Here is a 22,120-nt window from a genome sequence, read left to right on the forward strand (position 1 = left end):
TGATCCCATCTGGGATAAAGGCTTTTCTTATCTAATCTTGAAGCTGGAGATCTATTTTGCTGGTATAATGCAGTATTCACTGCCTCATCCGAAAAACTTCGTCCAACTTCCCACCAAACAACAAGCATCTAGCACGCTTGACCGCCGACAGCATTTTGTTGCGGTGTGTGGATTAGTGATTTGGTGAATACCTCTTAAGATCTTAATTGGTGAAGCTTTTTGTTTTCCGCCATAGTCTTAAAATTTTTGAATTTCGAGTCACAAAATTTTTTGATTCTCCCTGAGACTTGACCATATGACCACACAAGTTAAACATTGATTAATTCTAGCAAGCTTTTGGCAATCGAAACCTTACCAGGAAACGGTTATCTTGTTTGTTTACCTTCATTGCATATTTCGCAATTTAAGTTGTTTAACTCTAATTCTCATATGCAGTCTAAGCCGCTCACAGATCACGATCACGAGTTCTTTGGAGTTCAGATATCCTAACTTCCTGTGCCAAGTGCCTGAGATACCAATAGAACTGCTCAATAAACTTGCACAGTCTTGTGTATTTAGTCTGTAGTACCACCACCATCAGGATCAAATGTCACTTTGTTCCCATTTCTTATTAACCGACCCATCTAAAATAAGTTTGTGGTCAATAATTTCATAAATATAGTCTTTCATCAGCGGCAGTTGATGAATATCGTCGACGAATTCCCACTCGTAGAGTCCTTGTAGAACCGTTTTTAGCAATATCCATCGATGTTTGAGAGAAACTGGTAAGTTACGTGCGCTACTTCTGAACGTCCCTTACAACAGGAATTGCTCAAGAAGAAGCAATGCTTAATACGACTGATGCTCAGCCTTCTACCAGTGTCCGAAGAATAAGTAATAAACTTCCGGATGAGGGTATGGAGAAATTTACACAATTTCGGTTTATACCCGTACCACATTTTACCTGTACAAACTTTAAAATCTGCCGACGATTCTTTCAAAACTTGAATTTAATCGTTGGATAGTGAGAAATCAAGGGATTTGTCGGATAATATTATTTACTGATGACGCCTTATTTACCCAAAACGGTATCAATAACACCAGTAATTCATATTTTTGGACACTTGAAAATCCACGACAAACTCAGGAATCCCATTTTCAAGATAGATTTTCGGTGAATATTTGGTGTGGCGCCTTATTGGTTCGTTTGAAATTGAAGAACGTCTTATGGCCATTTACGTTTCATTGAAAATGATCTTTCAATATTAATGTCAGACAACGAATGTAGATTCAGTACGATGGCGCACCTCTTCACTTTCGTCGACAAGTAACAGAATTTCGTTATCAAATTTATACAAACCGGTGGATTGAATAAAAAAGTTCAGCAAATCATTAGCCAGCAGTGTCACGTGACGTTTAATCCCTTAGATTTCTTTTTATGGGAAAGACTGAAAACTCTAGTCTATGCACAAAGTATTGAAAATAGAGAAGAACTGGTAGACATTATGAACACCTAATTCAATAAAATAAAATATAAATAAATAAAAAATTATAAAATAAATTAAATGGTCTTCAAAATTTCAAATGCTTGTAGCTCAGTGAGAATAGCGTTCCGGGTATATGTCCATTTGACATTTTTAACTTCAAATCACCTCGGCAACACACCCACAAGCAGTCATGTCGTGCGACACCATGACAAGGCATCAACTGTGAGGATTAACTTCGCTTTCCACTAATTAAACTTGAAATCGATTACTTTGCCCGAGATCCAGTTATGTGGCCCAACCAGCAAGGAGAAATTTTCAGACGTGAACGCTCAGTCCTCGTAATTTGCACATATTTTTTCTACTAAAGAACATGCATCAACAACTCTTACAACTTGGCAAAACTATGTGGAGCGAAGAGCTTCAACCTAAAATTTAGGTTTCAGGAGGGGTGTTAGAAATAAGCAAACATTTTAAATTTTATTTGAAGCTCTCGGCGCTATACAGCTTTTTGGAGTTGTAACCCGGTGCGTTAATGTACGTTTTTTAGTTTATGTCAATAATAAAACAAATCAACAAACGTGACGGTGAAGAAAAGCTCGCGGAAATTCAAAGTTCATATGAGACATCCGCGACGTGCACCCAGTACACACGGAAAAGTAGCAACTATAAATGCAAGATTTCTATGAAACTGGCAGTGTTACTAAAATCTATCAGAATGTCTAACCTCGGCGAATACACCTGCAAATCCACGAGATTTATCATCCCCGCTGAATATTATTTTTTTGCGCAACAAAATCAAGCCCCATAGGGCAAAGTTCTTGCTTACATTAAAACAAGGTGATGAGAATAAAAGAGATAACCCCCATTAGGCTATAAATTGTAAAGATCAATATTTCTAGAAAAGCGATGTCTGGTGTGGGAGTTCAAATAATATATCCTTTTTTCTTCATGAATCATTAAAGCTGCTGACGGTCGTTTAGTTAACTTTTTCGATGGGCAATTAAGGGGTGCTATAGAAAAGCTCTATGGTGCATCCATTCACAATTCACTGATTGTTTGTAACGAGTTAAACTAAATATTTCCTATATGCTGGATAAGAAGATATAGTCCTTTTGAACCTTGACCTCCAAGGTCCCCAGATATTACAAGGCTAGATTGTTATTAATAAAAATTAAAAAAAATTAAGTTTACATAATAAGACAAGCCTGTAAAGTAACTAGCATCCCTGAACTTAAGCAAGTATCCAAACAGAGTTGAAAAATGTATTCGAATAAAACTGCCAGCTAGGAAAAAAGGAACAGGAAATGATTGCTTTAATTATTTTCTTAAACTTAAGCAGTTACCTATTATTATTAAATTATTGTTTTTTTAATATAAAATAATTATTCATTTGTGTGTTATTTACTTTAACGAAGAACATAAATTTTAGGAATTACACTGGCTTCCATGCTACTGTACCAATACAATAATCAGTTTTAACAGTAACTAAAGGCATATTTCCTACACTAATAATGCAACTAAACAGTATATTTATACAGAATATAGAGCATCAAGTACTATCAACATTAAGATTTTATGCATCAGGAAGCCACAAGCAAATTACTGCTCTGTGCAGATCAAAACTTCTTATGATCATTTAATTATTGAAAATTTGGAGGTTAAAAGTTATTTAAATTAGTACTTATTTTACTGCCAAAAGAGTTTGGGCAATTCGTCGTATCGGCGAAATACTTTTCTAAAAAAAAAACTGCACACCACTGATTTGACTTTAGTTTTGTTTCTAAATAAAATTTCAGTAGGTTGAGAAAATGACCAATTGACCACTTCTTAATTGACTTAATTTTTTTCACCTGACGAGCTAAGTAAGTTATAAAAATTTTTAATTCAATTTTTCAAATTAATTTAAAAGCCACTCACAAAATTCCTGCCTAGGCCCATAATCTCTAATATTTCTTAGTTTGTTAGAAAAGATGGTATCTTTAAAGGCTAGTTCCCGTTTCTTTTAAACGTCTGCAGATATTTTCAAAAATATTGTTTAGGCAACATGTCAGTTAATCCAACCAAGTTATAATGGGGGATTTTAAAGTTGTCTAATATTTATCAAATGCAACAACGAAGTTTTAGACTTAAAAACGGATTATTGAATACTTATTGAAAACCTATAACAAATACTAAAATCTTCGTTTCCAACATTTTGACAATTAAATGATAATGACAACTTTCAGACCAGGACATGGTATATTAGCTTTTTATTGGGGATTGGGGTTGAATTAATAAAGTCAAATAAAATTGTATTTAGCTCATTACAGAGATCGGAACTAACAAACGATCGAGAGGTAGCTTTTAACAGACTTAACGTTTCTTTGAAAGAAGAAAGTCAGTGGCGCGTAGTTTTTTTAAGTATTGCAGCTAACCATCTAGTGTTGATCCTTTTCTAAACCCCATGTGACATAAGGGATGAAAACAATTTGATATTATATGATGAAAACTTAATGCAAATGCATTTTAAAGAGGTAAATAACGGAAAAGGTCATTCATTCTTTATAAAAAATTTCGCCTGCTTTAAAAATAAGGTTTACTTGCCTTTTTTCTACAGGGTTGGAAAACATACAAAAACATAAAATTTTCTAAAGAGCAAAGTGGTATTTTTTACAGTTTAAACACAAAATGTTATTTCTGAATTATGATTATTCTATTATTATTAGAGATCGATTGACAATACAAATTTTTGGGTGGCTAATTTGAGAGATTGGCCCGCAGTACGTCGTCCCATTGCTAATAAAAACAATAACAATTCTTTAGCCCGACTTGCAAAAAAAAGGTCATTAAACACTTACCCCCACTTTTCTGATCAAATCGCTGACAATGTTCAGCGCCATTACCCGCGACGCTGGCGACAATGGCGCCTGGTATTCACCTGTAAACAAGAAAAATGTTTAAATGTAGCGGATGACTAAATCAAAACCTACATAGATAAAATAAAGGCGCATTTCGGTATCTTGTTTCTAACCAAATATATAGAATAAAGATTTATGGGCTATTTCAGAAAAGTTAATTTTGTTGAACAAAATTAATTCGTGATTCCTATTGTAAATCCGATACTAATAAATGGGCTAGAAGTGGATTAGTGAAGATTGTATATAGTCCTGAAACAAGACAAAATAAACCCAGTGCTCGCCGAACATTCATGGAAGGACAGCACGGTATTAACGCGCCTTCAGGAAAAGGGACAGACTAATAACACAGGCGAATCAAGATTTTGTGATTTGGTATTTTCAATATTTTCGGAGTTATAGGGAGTAAACTAATAGAAAAACGCAACATTTTGAATTAATTTTTAAAATGTTATATTTATTATTATTAAAATAGCATAAATTAAACAAATAAAATATACTTTCTGGGAGTCCCGAATATGTAGTCTCGTTTATCATGTAATTGCGTTTGTCGTAGTTAGTGAGCATTGTGGAGTTAAATTTGCTTTTTAAAATCCAATGAGTTTATAAAAATATTCCAGATACATTTTGCTATGTGTATGGTTCTTTTGTGGTCAAGAAATTTAGACGTAAAATTACATCCCGCGCTTAAAAAACAAAAAGGTTTAAGATATTGAAATAATGGAACCAGACGATCCATACATTTTGGAATACCTATGACATGGCGAGAGCCAACAAATCACCATGACGACTGCTATTTCTGCATGTGCAATGTTCGTGGATATAATAATAAAAATGTCAAAAACATTGCTTATCCAAACCTGAAGTCTGCAATCTGCAATACCTGAGAACCAGCCAATTTGGAAGAACATACCACCAGTTTTTAACCAGTTTTAATTGACATTGGTGATATAAAGTCTTTTCTCGGCAATTGCAATTATTTTCACAATCAGAATTTAATGACTTAGTGACACCTAAGCATCTTTCCGAAATTTAACATCTAGATTTCGAAATAAAAATTTACTGGCACAAGTTTTTAAAATATTTTGGACAAAGTGGTTTAAGAAACTTGGAATAGACTGCAATTCTGAGGGTTGGGGGCTCTTTATTGACTCATCAAAGAAAAACCTTAAAGCTGTTATTTTACAAAATGGACATGTTCCTGCTTCTGTACCTGTGGCTCATTCTGTGCAAATGCAAGATTGCTACATAAATCTGGAACTACTGCTTAAGAAAATCAAATACAAGGACAGTAGTTCTATGAATTGTGCTGACTTAAAAACTGACACTTCTACTAGTCAGGATATATGAATATACTTTTTTCTGTATGAGTGGGACAGTAGAAACAGACAACAACATTGAGTGAAAAAGAACTGACCAAAAAAGATTAATTTAACTCCCGGATCAAACAATATTCTTCACGATAGGTTTATTGATCCACGTTGCATATGAAATTAGGGCTGATGAAGCAGTAGGTTAAACTTTTCAATAAAGATCGAGAGCGAGAGATCTTAAAAAATAAATGGACTTATGTATTGTTGGAGACTTTGTTATTTAATTTAGATTTGTTAATTCCGGTTTTGTTCTTGTACTAAAAAAAAAATTTAAATTACTGGATAGAGAAAAATGTTTATCATTTATGAGGCCTTAATAATACAGAAACAAATGTCAGATCGAAATCAACTTTCAAAAGTGTAAAAATTGATGGCCTTTGTAATCGTGCATAATAAGGCTCGTTATTATTATTTATACCGCAGATATTTCGAGTTGCTTAGGTAAGTCGACAGTATGCTGCTGTCAGCCAATTACAAGGAAACTAAATAAATATTTGGAATGGATCTTTGAATACGCTAATTAATCATGACTGAAAACTAAAACCGAATGAGTCTGTTTTAATATACTTTTGACGAGCTAAATATTGGGCAGCTCAAAGTTGCAGTTTACGCCACACTATGCTACTTTTTTGTGAATTTGCAATCTTCTAATGCAAAAACAATCCCTTCATAATGTCGTCCGGCAATTTACACTTCTCCAACAAATTTCAATATCTCTCACAAAGCCATAAAATACTGGGCCTATTATTCGACTACGTATAATGAGAAATCACACATATACATTTCTCCGACCCTGTTTCTTAATTTGCATTTGAGGTATACCAGATATAATGTGTATTTTTTCCGTGGAACACAGTGGCCCTATCGACCCCCATAGGTTTTTTTTAAATGTCACTTTCAATATAGTGGTCAAGAGAACAATAAAAAAGTCTTATTTGAATGTCCTGTTGAGATAATTTTTCAATTGGTAGTTGTTAAATTTTAAAGTCCATTGAACATTATTCAAACTAATACCCAGTAGATCTCGGGATTGATCTATTTGCGAATTTTCGTTGATTTCGTTAAAATACAGGAGCATTTCTGTTAGGACTGCGTTTTCGACTATAGACTACCGCTCCACGTTCAAGGATCACCAACAATTCGAGAAAAAATATATTTCCTGGGTACCCGCCTTGCAGGATACAACAACCTATATTCTCTTCGGGCTAATGCTGGATTCATGTAACATTCGTGAAGATCTCTCTTGAACACTGTAAAAGGCCACTTTTTCTTTTAAAAAAATTGTTGCCAACAAAATGTCAAAAAACAGTGTATTTCTGTCCAGGCAACAATTTTATCAGTTCTTTTTTTCCATGGATAAGAATTGTAAATTTGAAACCATATTACATGTTTACGGAGGTTAGAAAACGTTTTGCAATTATATTAAAATTTTGTAATTCATGTTAAAAAAAAATAGTTAGAATAGGACATTATATATATTTAGTTAGATGTAAAATAAAATACACGAGTTGTTGCAGAAAATCAGTCATACCTACAAATTATTATTTTTTATTATTATTTATTACCATAAATAGATAAAAGCAATAAATATTAACCACTTCCATGGATCCATAATAAAAATTCCCAATTTTAGTTTTCACGTGTAAAAAAACACATTTTTCAAAAGACTGTTTTTCCGAAAAAAATGGGAAAGTTTATTCTTCTTAAAAAAATAATCACAACACAGACATGCAAGGGGACGAGGAATCACAGAGGCATGCAACAAGACTCAACAACACAAAAGAAAACAGTAGCTAATCTTTAACAACGCATTTATTTGGTCCTTTATCGACATGTGAAAGGTACAATATCCCATCGAATCGATTCAATCAAAACTGAAATATGAATGTTAAAATATCAACACTATAAAAAAAAGCGACTAAATTATTAAAGCTTCTTTTTTTTGTTAAATCGGCTGTTGTTTTTTGAGTCTTGTTACCTAAATATTCAACGAGTTAGAGCACAAACGGTTTCTAAAAGGCGTTGCTGCTGAATAGACTTGGATATACAGAGTGTCTCAAGATTGATGGAGTATTAGTCACTATATTTAGTGAGGTAGGTTTTTAAAATATTGTCAGTTTCCCGATGTTGCCGCTTGTATCGAAAAGTATTCGACTTTTTAAATAAGACAATATTCTGTTTTTCTCATCGCTGTCACTTTGTGGTCTATCGGGTTTTTTCTTATGGCTAGGTTAGTTGGACATTTTAAAAGCTGAAATTTTTACTACAATTTGCCCTACCCTATGTAGTAGTTCGATGTAGAGTAATAACCTCCGCGGTGTACAGAATGTCTACAATTATGAAATTATGAAATATTTTGACAGATAATTAAACCGTTTTTAATTCATATATTATGTTCCTACCTACCTTTCGGTTTGGGGGGGGGGGGCTACACAATTGACAAATTGTAATCAAAATTTCAGTGTTTGAAATATTCCATAACCCAGCAATAAGAATATATTAATATTTAAAAAAAAAAAAGGAAAAGAGGATCAATATACGCGTTTACTAACCAACTAAAATTCAAAGTTGTCGCTACTTTCCGATGCCAGTGGCAATGCCGCGACGATAAGAACTGAAAAACCTATGTTATTAAATTTATTTTATTTATTCTTCAAAAATTGAAAAATTATGATTATATGGGAGCGCTTAAATATAACTGACGAAAATCCCCAAAAAGAATTTAGGACCCTGGAAGATATCTCCGATATTAACAATATAATTTTAAGATATTTTGGTCTCTTCACATCCACGTTTCCAGTTGAATTTACAAATGCAAGTTTATAAGTTTATGAGAATATGAAGTTTTTAGATCATGTCGCGCATGTCTGCAAACAGTGTTATATGTTATATGTTACATGTTTTTAAGCACAACTTTGAAATGTGTGATAAATTCCAGCATTCCTAAATATTTGAATGACAATTAGTAATTAGGAAATCAATTCATGACCTGAATTTCAGACATACAATAAGGTTGTTCTTTGATGTGTAGTTTAAGGTACAAGGTTGGCTTTTTCAGAGCTTGACTGAAACTGTTAAAAACCGACGCAGGAGGAATCCAGAAATTTGTAAAATGTATTACAGTAGCCTGTGGAAGTTTCTTTGAAAAATTAGTGTACTTATTTTCGCATTTCCTTTTGGTCGAAACAGAGCAAACCGATTTTATAAGGAAATAGGCTACAAGTCAATCATCAAAAAATTTATCGCAGTATTTAGCACGCGTCCCTTAAAAGTTACATTTATAATTTTAAAATTAGATTCAACGTGCCTCGGCCTGTCTCGGGAATATTAATAAAAAACCACTTTCAGATTCCTCTTAGGACACTCAGTATATACGTTGAGTCAAGAGATACATGCGAGCTTATGTTAAAATCATAGTAGGACAGAAAATGACTTCGTACAATTCCGTGCTAAAACAGAAGAACTTTTTAGAACGGTATAAATATTCTTGTGGGAGTTGAATTAAAAAAAAATTAAAGATTTACTCCTTACTTCACGTGAGTTTAATGAAATTTTGGTATGTACTAGTTACTGCTAAACTAGTTATTGAGCAAGGTTATATAAAGTAGAGATGATTTTGTCTTAAAAAAGTATACATGCAATGCCTTTTACTTTGTATACCAGGTGCAGTCAAACAACATTCAGTTAAAACGGACCTCAACCATTGCCCCCCAAGTCTCGTTTATCGCAACCCAGTTAACACTGTAGAAAAGCTTAAGGATCGTATAAAAGCTTTCTGCTTTTTAATAATAAACACTGGAGGTATACTTCAGGAGCAAAAAAGCTGAAGCGTGTATCCTTCAAGGTGGAGGACACTTTGAACAACGTATCTGATTTCTATGTTCTACTTTTTTTTTAAAAAAGGTTGTTATTAATTTATTAACAATCTTTCTGTGCATGCAGCCATCTTATAATGACTATGCATAGAAGAGGATTTTATTTTTTAAGCGAAAACCGTAGATCGGAGTTAAAAAATAAAAAAAATATTTTTTTTAGAAATGATTAAATAATTTTTATGTTCCGGGAAACCAGTGGCGTACTATCCATGTCTGCCAAAATAGACTGGTAAAATTTCATACGCCCGCCACTGGTATATTTTAAAATAATTGTGGTATACTAAATAATGTTTCCTGATACACAGTACATGTGTGCCAAATTTCATTAAAATTTTTAAAGTGATATTAACTTTAACAACTAACGTTAAGAACAAATGGAAAAGTGTTCGGAAAACCGTTAACGGATGCACTAAAATGACGTAAAATATAGAGAGTCCCATTTAAAAATGTACAACTGTGCCATAATTAAAAAAAATGAAACAACTAGTTACTTAATTGGATTCTAGGATAAAAAAATCTCTATAGGCGCATTTCTATTTTCTCAATAGCTTAAATCAATCAGCCAAACTGTTTTATTTGCCAGATTATATCGATGGGAGGTATGTACTTATACACTTATACACAACATTTGGACTTCATCGGCGAAATCTGTTTAAGACCGGACCAAAGATGCTATGGCTGGCTATATAAGACTCCTGAACACTGCTGAATTATTCTCAGTGGGACTTGTACCATAGAATAGATGAAAAATTAAATTTTTTGAATGTTTTTTCTTTAACATTTTAGCAGTATACAACGAAAATTCACACTTTTATGACTGCGCCTCGTATACTCTCGATAGAAATGGCAGTTATTGAATATTTACTATGGTCGGTACGATTTGCGATGGCATAGTCGATCATAAAACCAAGTATTTTGTCTGCTTCTACTCGTATACTAATGGCAATCATTTACCTGCCAGTGACCTATCTTGTCTATTACGCCCGGGTGTCGAAAGAGATAGCAACAATTAACAGATTACACTAGTTTCCACTCAAAACATGGTCGCATTTTTGAAAAACTGCTGCCGACATCCGAAAGGCCGTGTTTAATTATTATGGATAATGCACGATATCATTCTAAATTTACAAAAAAAGAGGAAATAATCAATTGCCTGCGCAGTAATCGGATTAATTACACACAAAATGGTCAAAAAAGTGAGTTGCTGAAATGGGTCATCAAGTTTTAAAATACAAACTAAATATGGTTTACTTGTATATTTACTCTCGGCAAATTATATTTCATAAGTTTATAAGATACGATTTTTTTTGGCATTGCTTATTTAACAAATTATCATAATTTTTTCATATAGATTTACTTACTTAAATATGCGCATATCATTAAGGCACACCCTTATCTATTATTACATAGAAAATACATGAATTCATCTCTGAGTATGGGCGTACTAGTTAAATTATGTCAAGTACAACTTGGGGGGCACCATCTGTTAAAGTCAGCATGCAAGATGAACAATCTATTTTACTCTCTGGCATTTTATTGATGACTATGCCATCACAAATCGTACCAGCTATATACACGGTATCCCATTTTGTACACTTTTGCGGGACATCTTAGTTATTTTTAAAGATAGAAAGCACATGTTTACAAGACACTGTGCTACTTTTTTGTAAAACTAAGATGGCCCTCTTTTTAACATACAGTGTGAAATCTAAAACTATCGATTTTGGGACCACCCCCATTGTCTCGTGAGTTATTTAAGAGTTTAAGAAAAGTTTGATAGCGTACACACAACAAAGTAAAATAAATAATTGTTATCTATATTTAAAACACAAAACTGTGATCCTACCTGGTTGCTATAGGCGAAATTTTAAATTCCATTCGAAAAAATGATCTCCAATTTGAACAACAGTTTTAGGTATAATATTATGTTAATATTCTCTAGATGTAATATTATTTAGTATTAAATAATGTAATAATGGACTTGTATGTTAATAATTGTTTACTTGGATATTATTTTTAATACATTAATCATGGCCTACTGCAACAAATAAAATAAAATATGAAAAAAAAATTGACCTTAATTTTCAAAACAACTTTAAAATGATATATATTTCTGAAAATATATGTTTCCTTCATAACTAATAAACGGCTAGAGCAAGTAAAAAACAAACTACCCCACTGGATTCAATAACTTCAATAACTTAAATGACAACGAAGATACGAGGGTGGTCCCAAAATCGTTTGTTTTAGATTTCATCCTATATCTCAAAAACCCAGAGTTGCAGGCATCTCTAATTTAACAAAAAAGTAGCACAGTGTCGCATAAACCCCAACTTTCTATCTTAAAAAATCCGAGATACTCTATAAAGTGCCAAAATGTTATAAACCGTACTTTGTCATTTTACTTAATAAGTACTTTTCTTTTTTCTCAAGGAGAGATGTAGAAACCCTTACTATAAATAGGTCATTTAAAAAAATATATTAAATCGTTACATCCCAACATTTTTTTTTCAACGAACTGAATTTCGAATGGAACAATCGGCGTGTCAAGTTGTCAACAACAAAAATTTGCGAACTAATCTAAGGGAGGAAAGTCACAAGGATTTGCTTTCTCGATAACTAACAATACTACATTTTCCTGCGAACGGAAATGTAAAACATGATACACTATACCGTACAAAAATACAATCTTTCTTTCACACAAACGTATCTATCGTAAGTAACGTTAAATACAGCAAGCGTTAGTTTGACCGGTGGGGCCCATTCATTTACGGCAAAATTCCGACAGAGACTTGCAGGCCTTATTAAATATACTAAGCTTACGTTTAACCGGCGACGTCTGAGTTTCGTTTTCCTTCAATCTATTAGAATCGACCGCCGTCGGGGGACATTTGAAGCTACCGTTCAAGATCCGCTCGTTATCCGGCACTTTTTCCTTTTCCCTCACCAGCAACTCCTGCTTCAGGTCTTAAACAAAATGGAACAAGCGCATGTTAATTTTCTAATTTTCAGTATCGGCATCGACAGACAAAGAATACATGTTTATTATTTTTCGCGTTTCTGCAGGGATTTATTAAGATGTTAAAACATTTTGTTATTTTATTTATTTATTTAAGCCTCCGACATGGAACCGAAAATATACGTTTATTCCTTTTATTTCAAATTGAAGGAAAGGACTCGGCTTATCATCTCCTCAATATGCACCAAACAAGACTTAGTAATACTAAAATAGGTTTATTGCATAAACAACAATACAACAAAAACAAACTAACATATTCGCATAACAAATTTACGATGCGGGAATTTCCCAAATACTGTTTAAGGCTTAAATCTAAATCAGCCTGTTATACCAGATTGACAGTTTTGGTTTCTTCAAAACCTCATTGGCCAAAAAAAATACTTGATTTTAATCTATTAATTTCTCAGTTATATATATCCTGATATCTTTCACCAATATGGGAATCAGCGACAATGTTCATGCTCCTCCTTTAGCTTCGCCCCCTCAATATATAAGCAGATACAGAGTAGAATGTGAAACAGTTTCAGTTAAGCTCTGAAGAAACCAACAGGATGATAGGTGAAACGTCAGCAAGTTCGATTCAACAAGAACCGACGCAGGATGAAGCCAGAAGTTTAGTAAATGATATTACAGTAGCCTATGGAAGTTTCTTCGAAAAATTAAATTTAGATGATTTAAAATTTAGAAATAGTTCCAAAATGAGCCAAATTAATGTAAATATCCTGAGTAACGCTTTGAAATGATTTTTAAACCAATTAGCATCATGTCCCTCTTGCAAGGGGGAATTATGATTGTGATGAAGCACAACAAATCAGACTTTCCAAATTACTTCTTAGGACTCCATTTGATCACGGGGAACATGATGAGTAACATATGTGATAAATAATAATATTTATTGCAATTTATCTATTTTCATATTATGCTTGTTTCTTGTTTTCATTTACTTTATTTTAGAATAAATAATATCTCAATTTCGGCCCATCTCTATGATTATATATGAATATGTATAATTATTATTTTTATGATTTTAATAAAATACTTGTGACGCATTTACTTATACTTGTGTCACATTTCTTTTATTTACGAAACTGTCCAAAATGTAGGTTTTTAATCTTAAAAACTGAAATATTATCTGAACTATACGATATAACCTTTAAGTTGTCCACCCTGTTTAATGTTCCCTGTCATTGCAAATTTACATTTTAGTACTCTATCACATTAAGAAATGATGTATAGGACTAGACCTCCAAAAAAAATATAAAATTATGGACAAGAACATGGGTTACCCAGCAAAGAATAGCGACTGTTCAAATCTACATTAACAAAAAACTTCTTTGGATTTTTTTTGCGATGATACTTATATTGAATCTCTGCTCTCCTGTGTAAGGAATTTATTCATACCGATCATTTAAATCGGAAGTTCAGTTCAAATAAGCTGATATTTTAAATGCAGTTACGACCAAAAAGTGTGGTGTATGCCTGTTATATTTGTAAAAATAGAAAAAAAATGTTTATATCTGACAGTGACAGTTACAAGTTACAGATTTAGCAAAACTTACGTTCTTTTTATTATAAAATGGCTTATTCTGAAAGAGAAAAACAATTAATTTTGGAAACGTTTAATAAAACAAAAGAAACTACGTGTAACTAACCTAACCGAATGCACGTTCCAGACAAAAAAATCTTTCTTGTAATCTAAGAAAATTTTCAAAAAACATCCAGCCTAGCCAAAAAGAAAAGAACTTTGGAAAGACATAAAAATAGTGATTTAAGGACTTTACTAAAGAGGAAAATTCCAATATTCCCATAAAAAAATGTCGGATAGAAGAATATATTGATAAAAAAAATACATCGAACGGGAAGATTAAACAAAACAGGATATAAGGCATTAAAAATTAATATTACCACAAACCCTACCCACAGGCATCGAGAAAAAGGATTGAGTTTTGCCATGCAATGTTGGAAAAAATGAAAGGAAATGATGCTTATTTAAAAAAATGTTTTTCGGACCAAGCAACTATTTCAAGCAAATCAGCAGATACTTGGCCCAGGTAAATCGTCATTCTGACAGGAAATTTCAATTCTATAGACGTCAAACTGTAAATGGGTGGTGTGCTATTTTCCAAAAACAGGATGTGTTCTCATTTCTTCGACGTTACTTTAAACAGTAAGGGTAATCTAAATTTTATTCAGAACGAATTAGAAAACCATATAGATGAGCTCTCATTGGAACAACTAAGGAACCTCTTCTTTCAACAAGATGTTGGTCCTGCTCATGATGTAGTATTTGTTAAAGACTATTTGAACCAAAAGATGGACCAGTAAAATGACCAACCCACAGTCCTGACCTGACACCGATGGATATATTTTTATGAGAAACTCTAAAATATCGTGTAAACGCAAATACCATCAGAAACAGAGAGTATGTCAAAAACCTGATTAGAACGGAAGTTGAAATTCTAAATGAAGAATAGTTCTAATCTATTACTGCCGCTTTAGAAAAAATACAGAGAACATACATTGGATATATTAAAGAAAATGAGAGACTATTTGAAAAATTCCACCCATATTACATTATACTATACCTACTTGAATTATAAATTCTAGAATATTTTTTAATGTCGCATTTAAGTTAGCAACTATTTCAAAAAATATTGAATTTAGGTATAGGATACAAGTATTGCTCGCTCCACTCGTGTCAAATAAACTCGTGAGTCAAATGCCTTTTGCCGCACTTGTTGCATAATATACTATTGACTATCAATTAGATTACCCTCTGATGTCATGCTAATTGCGTTAAAAGAAGTCTCTATTACCGCAAATTAGCATGCCAAGTTTAATAAAAAACAGAAAAAAATTTTTTTAGAAAAAATTTGACCCTCTGTATCTTGAAAACTTATGGGAAAAAGTCCTGACTATACTTGAAAAACCTCTCTTACACGTTTGACGGTTTAACCCTGGGTCACCCTGTATACCTCTGCCCAAATTGATAATTCAGCACCTCTTTTGTACCTATTTTGGTGAGATGTTATTTTGTGGTTGCCATTTTTACACATTTTTATGCTATTGAGTGGTGGATAAGATATGCCTAGAAGTAAGGCTCAACTTTTACATACAACATTTACAGGTTTTAAGAAAAACCGTACCAAAAGTATGTTTCCACATTAGTTCAGAAAATTTTCCACACAATATCAGTTTTCCTTTTAAATACTTTTGGATCTTAGCAACCATGAAACCATCTGCAATTTGAAAAATAGACAATAACACTTCTATTTCTCCAATTCCTAAAATTACAACCAACAAATAACTGCAAGTTTTCATGCACCTTAAATGGAGTGCAACATACTTGTGCCAAAAATTATAGCCTTGTCGAACATAACCAAACTCAATGGCTCTATCTTTTACACATGTTGCCAGTGCAGTGCTTTCCCAAAAATACTAAACACTGAGGATTTGGTATCCATCTACCACGGAAACAAAAGGAACCTCTACACAACTACATTAACTCAACAATTACTCACCTCTTGTTTCATCGGCAAGCCTCTGTAACTTCTCTTTGAGTGTTTCCTTCTCGTCAATTTCACTTTCCAAAATGGCGTTTTTTTCAAGGGCAAAATTCAACGCCTGTTCGAATCCCGCAACACTCTCCTCCACTATCCGCCTCGCCCTTTCCAAATCGTCATTTTTCTGTTCCAAATCCCTGATGCGCAACTGCATCTGCTGTTTATCGGACTTTATTGCTGACAATTCCGTTTGATAGTTACCACTCTCCTTGTAACTGATGTCAAGCTTTATCTAAATAGATACACACCAACTACAGATAGAAGGTTACAGGTGGAACCGTTTATTACCCTAAGGGCGTCGATTTCCGATTGGGATCGATTGTACTGCAAACTAATTTCTTTAATTTTCTTTTCGTTCTGATCGATCATCGCCTCGTATTCCTGTTCGAGCTGCTTAGACTCGCTTAAAAACTCCTCGTACTCTCGTCTCGAACGTTCCGCACTAAAAAATAGTTAATATTAAATGGTTAATAATAATGCAGAATCAATACATACTCGATTTTGTACTCCTCCGCCAAGCTTTTCCAGTAACTGATTTCTTCATCTTTAGAAGAAAAATAGGGGGTGTCGATATCCGTCATGTTTTAATGTATGCTCATAACATCAGCTGCAAAAAAAATGCGATGTTTTGAAATGATTAACTGTCAAAATATGAATCATCGAAGGTGGTATACTTTTAAAAGATGTTAGGGATAAAAGAGCAAGCAAGCTACAATAATTTGAAAAAAATGCAATAATCCAATTAGGATAACTTACAAAGTATGAAGAAAAAATTACCAATGATATTATAGCTGCTGTTTGGAGTTATTAAACAAGATAAGTCTCTCACATACGTCTAACCACAGAATGCTAACGTTGTTTCAGTTAGCATTGTCTTACGATACGTTGGAACCTCAGAACCATAACCATAGTTTTGGTCGTTCAGTATTCATTTTTAGTAAATTAGTAAATTGTAAACTGTGTTATAGGATTGACCGTCAGATGTTTTCAAGTATTAAATTTTATACTACTGTCAAAAATGATACTGTTTTCATAACAATTTTGAACTGTTAACATTTCTTTCCTAAAATTGGACGCAGCTACAACTGACAAACATATGATGTTTTTAGCTATTTTTAATACTTGTCAAGTAGTGATGAATAAATAATTCTCGTTCAGGAAAAACATTTCGCTGGTCGAGTATAATATATAAGGCTGGTTTACCAAATCCGTTGCAATGGTGACCCTCACAATGAAATTCAAAGTGCATTTCAAAATAAAAGTGAATATTTGCAAGCTGGGAAGTTTCTCTTCGACTCTGGATTTTATGCTTGTTTGTTTGATCGTTAGCCATTTTTATAAATGTCTGGTAAAACAAAAAATTTCAAAATTTCAAAAGTGTAGATTTCTTACTAATTAATCAAATAATTCGGATTTTGTACGTCCACTCGTCGACAGATGGCGGAATAGTTTACATTTAAGGTATACCTGGAATTTGGTTCCGTGTATACCGGGCGTGTAGACGATTAAGTGACTTATAAACCCTACTAGCGAGATGTCAATATAAAATTGCATTAAATCAGTGCGTCGTCAGCCAGTCAATTAGCTAAATCGCCTGCTTTTTAATCTACTTTTATTAGTAGGTGCTAAAAAAATATATAGTCATTCAGGCTACACAAAATACAAAGTTTTCAAAAAGTTTCACTTCTGGGATGTGGAAAGTACTATTACGATAACGTTTTACAATTACTTTCATACTATGCAGGTTGCTTCAGAAGTGTGAAAAATATAAATGTTGTATTTTCTTTAAATGAAACAATGTTTCATTAACATTGTTAAAAGTGTCTTTAATACGCATTATCTCAGTCGGCATTATCTCATCTGCAGTGGTTGGACGCGTGTTGTAATCAATTGCTCTTATGTGACCCTGTAAAAGGAAGTAAGGTGTTAAGCATGGGGATCCGGGGACCCATATCTTCCAATCTACCTGGTTCCCAAACTGGCGTATAAAAATTACTGAAGTATACGTGATTAAAAAACACAGGAAGTTGATATAAAAAAGAGTGCAAAAACATTTAACAAGTCAGGGGTCTTTCAAAAAAATTGGGGATAACTAAGTATTTCTCATGATTATCTTATTCGTGCGGATTCGAATTAGCATAATAATGTATGAGATGCTCTCGGACCTCCGAGAGTGTGTCGTGGGTTCTACGGCGGTAAATAAGGCACAAAATTTGAAAACTACCAAACTTTTACTGAACGTAATACTACAAATTTCTAAAGAAACAATAATAATCACGGGACTTTCTTTATCCCCAGGAACTCCGTCCTGTGGAACGTCTTCCGCCCGTCTTCCCACCCTTCACGAACCGACTTTTTAACCGGGGATTGCAAATATCCCTTGTTGCCGCACTTCACTTTTAATCGCGCACCACATTACCCCCGTATTAAAACTATACATATGGTTTAACAGATGCTAGAGTTTTAATACCGTTCTAGCAATTAAAATAAATGACAATGTCCAAACAAAGAAAACAAATTATGATTATTATTATCGTTAAATTCTAAGTGGCTAATGAAGCAAATTTGCTTCAGGCATGGGTTTAAATTTCTGTAAATTTATGATATTATGCGGACCCAAATATTGTCCGACATCGTCTACCAATAAATAAGAATTTGACTCCTTCCTTTCAAACACCTTGTACGGACCTTCGTATAATAGGAAAAACTTTTTAATTTCTGCATTCTCAGCTAACGACTGAGCGTGGGTTCAAAATAAGACTAAATCCCCTTGATTAAACACAACAGATTTTTTTCTTTTATTGAAAGCTAATTCCTTGCGCCTCCTTTTGGAAAGTAGCATTCCTTGGCTAATATCCAAAACTGAGTCAAATCATTGCACGGGTTTTCATTGGAAAACGGGAAATCTAAACTACTCATTATATTATTGGGTTCGTGTCTACCGTTAAAGGGGAAACTAGGTGTGAAACCGGTGGCTTCGTGGATCACATTATTTATACAATGTTCTACGTTGCCCAATACAGCAGCCCATTTAGTATGTTTAGCAAAACAAAATGTGCGAAGAAGACGGTCAATTTCTGTAGCGTTTCCCTGGGGAAAATATACCGAGGTAAATATTTGCTTCACTTGATTCCGACCAAGACAAGATTTATAAACTTGGGAATGAAATTGTGTTCCGTTATCACTTAATAACATTTTCGGCTTTTGTACTTCAGTAAAATATTTGTTCTCGAGTTTAGTCACAATAGCCTGCGCAGAGGCTTTGCGTAACAGTTTTACAAGCGGAACTGTTAAATCAGCAAAATTTTCACAAAACCTACGATCATAGTTTACTAACCCGAGAAAACCCTTAAGTTGGCGAATATTTCGCGGCTTTGGAAAATTTTTAATAGCTTCTATTCGATTTGGATTTATTTCTATACCTTTAGGCTAAATTATATGTCCGACAAATTCAGTTTTAGATTTAGCGAATGCGGATTTTCGCAACTTAATTGTCAAATTAGCGTCGTAATATTTCTCAAAAATAACAGATAAATGTTTTAAATGAGTTTCAGCATCTGGAGAAAATATTAAAATGTCCTCAACATAAACAAGAGTAAAAGATAACACTTCGGGTCCGAGTAATTTGGACAAACCCCGTATAAAACTTGCCACCGAAGTCGATAGACCAAAAGACAAAATAAAATAGTATGTTTGATTACTAAATAAAAATCCAGTAATACACCGATGTTCCTTACGAATTGGTATTTGCCAATAAGAAGCCGTCATATCCAAAGTCGACAAAAATAGCCCACTTTGGAAACGTGACAACAATTCGTCCATTCGCGGCGGAAGAATGTAAATTTTTTCCATTTTACTGTTTAAAAATCGAGCGTCTAAACATATCCGAATAGATTTGTCCTTTTTTATCACAACTGTTAAAGGCGATACATATTCTGTTTGTCCCTGTTCTATAATACCCATTTCATCAATATGACATTTTACCTCAGCGCGGTACGCCAATGGAATTGGGTAAGAAGCTTTAAAAAATGACGTGGAGTCGCGCATTTTTATTTCGTGTCCATATTTCGTTGTTAGTCCGGGCGTTTCAGAGAAAATTTTTCAAAATTTGCTTAATAGTAAATATAATTTATCTTTATGTTCTTGATCAAATACGTCTGATTTGTTTGCTACGACTCTTAGTTCTAAATCTGTATAACAATGTCGTTTCTTTTTCTTATCCTGCAATGAGTGAAGATGAATCTGATTTTTATTTTGTTTTTCAAATTTAATTGGTATTTGCATTGTTCGAGTACCAATGCAAATCAACATTCGGTCAAAGTCTACTTTGACCTTCTCCGCCCTCATCCAATCTGTACCTAAGATTAAATCCTGATTTAACGTAGGCACTACTATACAAGAAATGTCAAATTTTTCTTTTACAATTTCAACTGGAAGTAAAACCTGAACTTTTACCTTAATACTTTTCCCCCAAAAGCAGCAGAAATGTTCATATTAGAGATTGGTAATACTGGTAAATTTTTATTACCCCCCTGTAACTTTTTAAAGAAAGATTCAGATATGGCACAACTATGACTACCTGAATCAACTAATACGTCTATTTTCTGGTCAAATATCAAAGTTTCAATTATCGGAGAAAACATTTCTTGTTCCTCTGCAGAGTCACTTTCATCCCCGTCACTCAAAAGCTCCTCGGACCTAGTTAAAAATCGAACATTTCGGTTTCCGCTACCGTCCCCTCTCGCATTATCATTTTTGGAATCTCGCGGATTACTCGTATCTTGATTTTTCTGTCTACTCGGTGCTGAATTTCGACTTTGATAATTATTAAAACTAACATTTCTAACATTTTCCCCTGATCTACGCAACCTTTCTCCCTCAAACGTATCATCTAATTTCCTTAAATAGCATTCGACTTCATCTATTGTTTTCAAACCCGCAATAAATATCCCTCTTTGTATATCGACTGAAAAATGTTTTACAAGATATTCTACTAGTTGACCTTCGGGTAGGTTTTAAGTTAAAAACGCGGCTTGGGCTACTTTTTTCAAAAAATAATCAGCTCGGTTACCTGATCTGAACTCGCCATATTTAATTTCGAAGAATAACTTGCGCTCTTGATTTATTCCCCAATATCTGTTTTTAAAACAGTCACTAAACTCTTCCCAATTTTTAAACGAACTTTCCTTAGCGACCCCCCAATCTACAGCGGAACCCCTCAAGGTCGTTAAAGTCAATGAAACCTTACTTTCCTCCGGAACTTTTGCATCCTTTAACAATTGCGTTAATTTTTTCAAAAAAAAAATATTGGATGTACGCTACCATCCGGATGAAATGTCAAGTTCGAACCCCCCCAATTCACGCCACAAAGATATATAATGTTTGTCGTTAGTCACAACTTGCGATTTTTTAACAGAATTCGCCACGTGTCGGCCAACTGCGCCATACTAACTTGCATTTGTTTCATGCCATCCGCTAATTTACTCACGACATCCTCCAAACTCGATTTTGGAGTCCTAAACTCAACCGATTCGAGATCATCGTCATCTATTTTTCCACTCTGTTGTTTATTACATTTCTTTTTATAAGGCATTTTGAAGTAAACAGTATAAACATTTTCCTTTCAACCAACCACTTAGTTATTTATGACGCAACCCAATATGTATCTTACATAAATCATCAACGGTAAGAAAGAATCAAGTTGGTATATATAAATATCAACGTATAGATACACAATTTTCAAAACAACCGAAAAGGTTTAAATTAGTTCCGCAGAAATATACGGACCAATCCCAACGCTTCACGAAATCGTCTCGCCTCTCTGTCTGAACTGCGCGTCGACAGCCGTGCCTTTGATGTGCGCTATAACGCCGCCTCGCATACGCTGTCGCTGATCAGCGGCGATGGAGACTCGTGCCGGAACCAAAACG

At 33.7% G+C, this 22,120-nt stretch overlaps 2 protein-coding genes across 5 annotated transcripts in view; one reads left to right on the plus strand and one right to left on the minus strand.

The window, feature by feature from the left end:
• LOC132699096 (nuclear distribution protein nudE-like 1-A) overlaps positions 1-17,054 on the minus strand; it is a 29,100-nt gene extending 12,046 nt beyond the window's left edge. For 2 of the 4 annotated variants that reach the window (XM_060665582.1, XM_060665580.1), the window contains exons 1-6: positions 16,947-17,051; positions 16,686-16,797; positions 16,479-16,632; positions 16,149-16,422; positions 12,432-12,575; positions 4,304-4,383 (exon numbers count right to left, since the gene is read on the minus strand). In XM_060665582.1, coding sequence (XP_060521565.1) covers positions 4,304-4,383; positions 12,432-12,575; positions 16,149-16,422; positions 16,479-16,632; positions 16,686-16,771 — 738 coding nt within the window. In that variant the 5' untranslated portion in view covers positions 16,772-16,797; positions 16,947-17,051. Of the gene's footprint in view, positions 1-4,110; positions 4,242-4,303; positions 4,384-12,431; positions 12,576-16,148; positions 16,423-16,478; positions 16,633-16,685; positions 16,798-16,946 lie in introns of those variants that run through there. The other 2 variants (XM_060665583.1, XM_060665581.1) reach the window with 2 other exon arrangements.
• Positions 1-22,120, plus strand: part of LOC132698999 (mucin-2-like) — a 475,159-nt gene that overhangs the window by 330,850 nt on the left and 122,189 nt on the right. The gene's annotated exons all lie outside the window — the stretch shown is intronic.

The sequence above is a fragment of the Cylas formicarius genome, unplaced genomic scaffold (genome assembly GCF_029955315.1).
Source record: "Cylas formicarius isolate icCylForm1 unplaced genomic scaffold, icCylForm1.1 PGA_scaffold_3__17_contigs__length_32017465, whole genome shotgun sequence".
Classification (NCBI taxonomy): Eukaryota; Metazoa; Arthropoda; class Insecta; order Coleoptera; family Brentidae; genus Cylas; species Cylas formicarius.